General features: G+C 41.9%; 1 protein-coding gene across 1 annotated transcript; it reads left to right on the forward strand.

The window, feature by feature from the left end:
* Positions 1 to 2312: 2312 nt before the first annotated feature.
* On the forward strand, positions 2313 to 7000 carry LOC311106279 (uncharacterized protein). The gene is made up of 7 exons (XM_084148565.1): positions 2313 to 2461; positions 3206 to 3326; positions 3893 to 4068; positions 4211 to 4356; positions 4510 to 4678; positions 4806 to 4924; positions 5444 to 7000. Exons 1-7 carry the CDS (start codon positions 2407 to 2409, stop codon positions 6401 to 6403), a joined length of 1746 nt encoding a protein of 581 aa, XP_084004691.1. The 5' UTR covers positions 2313 to 2406; the 3' UTR covers positions 6404 to 7000.
* The last annotated feature ends 610 nt before the right edge of the window (positions 7001 to 7610 follow it).

The raw sequence follows: 7610 nt of genomic DNA on the forward strand, positions 1-7610 counted from the left end.
TGTATGTCTACAATCTTGTCCCTGACATACTTGGAGAGCTCTTTGGTCTTGGCCATGGTGGAGAGTTTGGAATCTGATTGATTGATTGCTTCTGTGGACAGGTGTCTTTTATACAGGTAACAAACTGAGATTAGGAGCACTCCCTTTAAGAGTGTGCTCCTAATCTCAGCTCGTTACCTGTATAAAAGACACCTGCGAGCCAGAAATCTTTCTGATTGAGAGGGGGTCAAATACTTATTTCCCTCATTAAAATGCAAATAAATGTATAACATTTTTCACATGAGTTTTTCTGAATTTTTTTGTTTATATATAATTATAGACTGATCATTTCTTTGTCAGTGGGCAAATGTACAAAATCAGCAGGGGATCAAATACTTTTTTCCCTCACTGTAGGTTGGAGTCACTAAAACTAGTTTTTCAACCACTCCCCAAATATCTTGTTAACAAACTATAGTTTTGGCAAGTCAGTTACGACATCTACTTTGTGCATGACACAAGTAATTTTTCCAACAATTGTTTACAGACAGATTATTTCACTTATAATTCACTGTATCACAATTCCAGTGGGTCAGAAGTTTACATACACTAAGTTGACTGTGCCTTTTAACAGCTTGGAAAATTCCAGAAAATGATGTCATGGCTTTAGATAGGTAATTTACATTTACATTTTAGTCATTTAACAGACACTCTTATTCAGAGTGACTTACAGTTAGTGAGTGCATACATTTTTTTTCATACTGGCCCCCAGTTGGAATCGAACCCACAACCCTGGCGTTGCAAGCGCCATGCTCTGCCAACTGAGCTACACGGGGCCCATTGACATCATTTGAGTCAATTGGAGGTGTACCTTTGGATGTATTTCAAGGCCTACCTTCAAACTCAGTGCCTCTTTGCTTGACATCATGGGAAAATCAAAAGAAATCAGCCAAGACCTCAGAAAAAAAATGTAGACCACAAGTCTGGTTCATCCTTGGGAGCAATTTCCAAACACCTGAAGGTACCACGTTCATCTGTACAAATAATAGTACGCAAGTTAAAACACCAAGGTACCACGCAGCCGTCATAGTGCTAAGGAAGGAGACGCGTTCTTTCTCCTAGAGATGAACGTACTTTGGTGCGAAAAGTGCAAATCAATCCCAGAACAACAGCAAAGGACCTTGTGAAGATGCTGGAGGAAACAGGTACAAAAGTATCTATATCCACAGTAAAACAAGTCCTATATCAACATGACCTGAAAGGCCGCTCAGCAAGGAAGAAGCCACTGCTCCAAAACCGCCATAAAAAAGCAACACTGTCGTCTGGTCTGATGAAACAAAAATAGAATTGCTTGGCCATAATGACCATCATTATGTTTGGAGGAAAAAGGGGGAGCTTGCAAGACAAAGAACACCATCCCAACCGTGAAGCACAGGGGTGGCAGCATCATGCTGTTGGGGTGCTTTGCTGCAGGAGGGACTGGTGCACTGCACAAAATAGATGGCATCATGAGGAAGGAAAATTATGTGGATATATTGAAGCAACATCTCAAGACATCATTCAGGAAGTTAAAGCTTGGTCGCAAATTGGTCTTCCAAATGGACAATGACCCCAAGCATACTTCCAAAGTTGTTTCAAAATGGCTAAAGGACAACAAAGTCAAGGTATTGGAGTGGCCATCACAAAGCCCTGACCTCAATCCTATAGAACATTTGTGGGTAGAACTGAAAAAGTGTGTGCGAGCAAGGAGGCCTACAAACCTGATTCAGTTACACCAGCTCTGTCAGGAGGAATGGGCCAAAATTCACCCAACTTATTGTGGGAAGCTTGTGGAAGACTACCCGAAACCTTTGACCCAAGTTAAACAATTTAAAGGCAATGCTACCAAATACTAGTTGAGTGTATGTAAACTTCTGTCCCATTGGGAATGTGATGAAAGAAATGAAAGCTGAAATAAATCATTCTCTCTACTATTATTCTGACATTTCACATTCTTAAAATGAAGTGGGGATCCTAACTGACCTAAGACATGGCATTTTTACTAGGATTAAATGTCAGGAATTGTGAAAAACAGAGTTTAAATATATTTGGCTAAGGTGTATGTAAACTTCCGACTTCAACTGTATGTACAAATGGATGATACCTCCCAAGCAGTGAATAAAACCCCCTTGGTCTATAAGGAGAGATGGAAAGAGAGATGGAAAGAGAGATGGGCTGTCAGAAAGGAGGAAGGGAGTGACAAAACAGGAACAGGAAGCCCGTTGTCAGCAGAGTGAGAGAGGGAGGGGTATGAGGTCATGTGGGGAAATAAACACACAGTCTCCTCACACTGTCACACAGATCGAACGAAGTGATAAGGAACGCCAGAAGTGTGTGGACAATATCTACAGTATGATGCTGATTATCTAAGGATCAGAGCCTATATTGGACATGGATTGGAAATTCTTGATTTCCATTCTCCTGATCATCTCAAACTATGTGTCAGGTAATGAAAGCTTTAATAATTTATTCAAAATTGCTGGTTAACGCTGTTTAGTTCTCACAATAGACTCTCTAAATGTAAGAACATTATATAAACAGCATATATAATTAAATATATATATATATACAGTATACTGTATATATAAAATGGCTCTACTTTACTGTTATTTTGTCATTGACTGTTTTTTATTGTTACTGAGTAGAAAGTGCACTTAGAAGTGTACATTGTGGTCTAGCTTTCAAAAGTGTTTGAGGTAGCATATTGTACATTTCTCAGTGTGTATGTGTCCTTCCTATCAAAATGGAACATGTTTCAAGACACACATTGATCTAAAAGTGTAATGCCCATATACATAAAATATAAACTAAGTTCGGATTGTTATCGATAATTAAATGATTAGACAATGTTAATCTAGTTAACTTGAGTCAACAGAGAAAATGTGTCGTTCTATTGACATCCTATGATATAGTTATAATTTGACGATGTATCAATAATAACCACAGACAATTAGTAGTAAATAATTGGAATTTTAGCAAATATTGTCATGCGTCAACTGTAAACATTGTGACAGTTCATAGCGAAACTGGTTTAGAAAACCCTGATGAAACGCAGTCCTCTTTCGGAAACCCTCCAACTACTTATTGCTCTTCTGGACACCCAGGCTTCCTATAAATGATTTGTCCTTTCAAAATCTCATAAAAAATGCCTAGAAATTCTTTAACATTTGGAATGTTATAATTGTTACAGGTAAAGACCTACTGAAGCCAGTCAATCTGAAGGTGGATATATGGGACGGGAAAGTAAGGTTTCTCTGGGACCCCCCTGAAGGGGCCCCGCCAGTGGCTCAGTACCAGGTGCAGATTGCCAGGTATACCCCACACTCCTTATTTCCGCCTAATTTACTCATCCCTTCATTCTCAGACCTGTCACTTAGCTACCTCACTTCAGCATGCATCCATCTCGGAGTCCTCCCTATCCATGTCACGCCCTGGCTCTAGGGACTCTTTTAAGTTGAGCCAGGGTGTGTAGAGTTTATGTTTTGTGCTCGTTGTGTCTAGTCTAGTTTTGTATATCTATGTTGGCCAGAGTGGTTCTCAATCAGAGGCAACGAGTATCAGCTGTTGCTGGTTGTCTCTGATTGGGAACCATATTTAGTCAGGTGGTTTTCCCACAGTGTTTGTGGGATCTTGTTCCGTGTTGGTTTGTGTTTTGCACCTGTGGACGTCAAGTATCGATTTGTTGTTTTGTTCGTGTATCATTTAATAAATAAGTATGTTCACCTTCCACGCTGCGCCTTGGTCCTCTATATCCGACGTTCGTGACAATCCACTCTATCACCTTTATCCTTTTCAATCATTCATCTATACCACCCTCTCCTCATCTTTGAAGAAAGTATTATATTTCATCTAGCTACTTTCACGTGTCTTTCCTCAGGTATGTCGATAGTAATTGGACCAATGTGACCAGCTGTGACAGGACCCAGCTGGCACATTGTGACCTGTCCTACCTTATCGATGACTTCGTCATGGTCTACAAGTTCCGGGTTCGACTGGTCACCGAGAACAGCATCTCTGCATGGTCACCACGGAAGAAGTTCAACCTCAAAGAAAGTAAGTCAAGTACAGCTAAGTTTTAGTGGCCGAGTTGAATAGGTTTGCTTTCAGAAATTTGCTAATTTCTTTCTAGTTTCTAGTTACACACTGCCAAAACTTGTCCATTGCTTACCTTTCTCCTCTACCGCTGTTCTTCCAGGTAAACTGCAGCATCCCTCCAGTACACTGTTGGCCACCTCCAGTTCAATAACAGTCAGTGTTGACAGGAAGCCATTACTAAAAAAGATCTTTCCATTTGGCCTGACTTACACTATCTACCTACAGGAAAAAGGGCAGGACCACAAGGTAAAGGACAGTAAGACACTGATCATATGTAGTTTAAAAACATACCGGTAACAGTGCTTCTAATGTAATAAAATATATTATGACATGTGATTCATCCTAGTTCATATGTTCATGTTTCTGTATTGACTGACATTTTCATTTATTGGATTGCAGACCATCATTCGGCAATTGAAGGATGAATATGACGAGGATAAGGCAGAGGTTCAGTTCACGTCTCTTCACTGGGGTCAGGAGTACTGTGTCAGCCTCAATGTTGCAGGCAATGGAGGAGAATTCACCAGTGAGTTCTCCCCTGAACAGTGCCTCCTGCTGCCTGAGCAAGGTAATACAACTCAGACTACACAGCTCTACATGGCCATATAAGGCTCAACATACACCAGCCTAATGTCTAGAGTCTTATTAACTGCCTTAAACTCATTCAGCTAAACACATGTTCTGTTTCTCAACAGAGTGGGATATCCTTGCTGTGGTGTCCTTCTCCATCCTAAGTGTGTTGGGGGTACTGGTCATCCTGGCCCTTAGCCTTTGCTGCTTCCTGAGGCATCCTGAGAAAATGCCTGTTGCACTGGTAAGGGTCTTTGAACAGTTTCACTAATTCAGAACTGACTATGTCTATCACTTCAGGGAAAGGACACTTCAGGGAAAGGCCAAAAACGCTGTATTCTAAAAGTGCAAAAAAGAAACCAACACAATAGATATAAGTTTCAAGTGTCAGGTTTAATTAGTCATATGTACGGGATACGCATGGTATACATCATTCAACGAAATGCTTACTTGCCGGTTCCTTCTCTACAATGCAACACCGATAAGAAATAATCAAATATAAGAATACGAACATAAAGTAAATGGCTCAGTAGAGAAGTTCAGTGGTGCTTTGTTCTACCACAGTATATTCAATTCCTGCAACCACAGATGGGGAAACATCAGGCTTTTAAGAAGTCTTTATATAAACGGTCTGTTTAACCCTGATTATCTTTTTCAAAACTAAGGGCCTATTGTCATTCTATTTCCTGTTATCAATCACTTCGTCATTCTAGGAGCTAGCTCTTTGGGGATTCATGTGTTTTTTTGTCCTCTTTAACATCAGCAATCCCCAGGCAGCGGCTGGCAGCCTCTCTGTGTGGGAGAAGTCCCAGTGGAGATCGTCACAGACAAAGGCTGGTTCATCAGCACCGCCAGAACTGATGTCATGGTCTGGTTGGCTGACGAGAGGACTACTCCAGCAGGCAAGGAAGAGCAGGAAGAAGGAGAGGACAGAAGAATGAGTCTGGACAGTGGGACTTGCTCTGAATCCCACATTTCTGGGAATGGAAACAGAGGAAGTCCAGCAAGGCAAGAAGACAGTGGCTGTGGAAGCCTGGGAGCACCAGAGAGTGCCGTCAGCAGCAGGAGTGGAACTGGAGAGCCCCCCCTGCTGGATGGGAAGATGAACACAGACATCAGCCTAAAAGAGGACAGTGGGGTGGGGCTGGGCTGCCGGTCAGGGTGTTCTGGGAGTCTACAGGGGGAGGACTGTGGAATCTTGCCTGAGATGGTAATGGTCACAGGGGATGGCTACCGGAGCCAGAGCCCCTCTTCAGTGGACGCCCATGTGTTTGAGACAGAGCAGAGTTTTCAACAAATCTCATGCGAAACAGTTATGGCTGATCCTGCTGTGGGATACAGGTCTGGTCACATGGCATGCGTTTGTTTAGGGACAAGCCAATGTGTTTGGTGCCAGACAAGAAGACACTATGAGAGGAGTGTTGATGGACAGTCTGTAGGTCTGTTTAGTTTTACAGAGGAGCAGCTACACTGCAGCAATCTCACAGGTGACATATGCGAGATGGAATCTACATGCTCCAGCTATAAAAAGAACAATCTCCACATAGAAACAGAGGTAAACTTGGAGGACTCAGTAACCTTTTCCCACCTGCCTACATGCATAGGTGAATCCTTCCCACTCCTGACGGCTTTATCAGATTTGTCCCTACTGGAGGGAGGACTGAACTGCAGCCTGAACACTATGTTTCCTTCTCTGGGTGATTTGGAAGTGAAATCTGATTGACATGGTCCACAAACTGAGGACACTGTGTGACACACAGAAGGGTTTGTTTAGCACTACAGATTGTGGGGAGTCATGCAATATGTCTATAAACCCTTTGTAAACAGTATGTCTGGAGCCTTTTTTTGAAATACCATGTTTCTTCACTATAGTTAACTCTGAGGAGTCAATTAAAGCAGTCACTGACATTGTCAACTGTTATTGACAAAGCATTTGTATTTGTATTTATTATGGATCCCCATTAGCTGCTGCCACATATCTATAACAAAAAAATCCATGTGACATGTTTGTATAGTGCATATGTTATCTTGTGTTTGTATGCATGTGTCTATGTTTGTGTTGCTTCACAGTCCCCGCTGTTCCATCTGTTTTTTTAATCTGATTCTATTGCTTGCATGAGTTACTTGATGTGGAATAGAGTTCCATGTAGTCATGGCTCTATGTAGTACTGTGCGCCTCCCATAGTCTGTTCTTGACTTGGGGACTGTGAATAGACCTCTGGTGGCGTGTCTTGTGGGGTATGCATGTGTGCCAGTAGTTCAAACAGACAGCTCGGTGCATTCAACATGTCAATACCTCTGACAAATACAAGTTTTGATGAAGTCCATCTCTCCTCCACTTTGAGCCAGGAGAGATTGACATGCATATTATTAATGTTAGCTCTCTGTGTACATCCAAGGGCCAGCCGTGCTGCCCTGTTTTGAGCCAATTGCAAGTCCCTCTTTGTGGCACCTGACCACACGACTGAACAGTAGTCCAGGTGCAACAAAACTAGGGCCTGTAGGACCTGCCTTGTTGATAGTGCTGTTAACAATGCAGAGCAGCGCTTTATTATAGACATACTTAGGGTTTAGTACATTTTTTGACCCAAATACAATGCTTTTAGTTTTAGAAATATTTAGGACTAACTTATTCCTTGCCACCCATTCTGAAACTAACTGCAGCTCTTTGTTAAGTGTTGCTGTCATTTCAGTCGCTGTGGTAGCTGACGTGTATGGTGTTGAGTCGTCCGCATACATAGACACACTGGCTTTACTGAAAATTCCTGATACTATCTGGATTATGTTGGGGAGGCTTCCATTAAAGAACACCCTCTGTGTTCTGTTAGACAGGTAACTCTTTATCCACAATATAGCAGGGGTTGTAAAGCCATAACACATACGCTTTTCCAGGAACAGGCTATGATCGATAATGTCAAAAGCTGCACTGA

Source organism: Coregonus lavaretus (assembly GCF_964263955.1).
Source record: "Coregonus lavaretus genome assembly, chromosome: 30".
Classification (NCBI taxonomy): Eukaryota; Metazoa; Chordata; class Actinopteri; order Salmoniformes; family Salmonidae; genus Coregonus; species Coregonus lavaretus.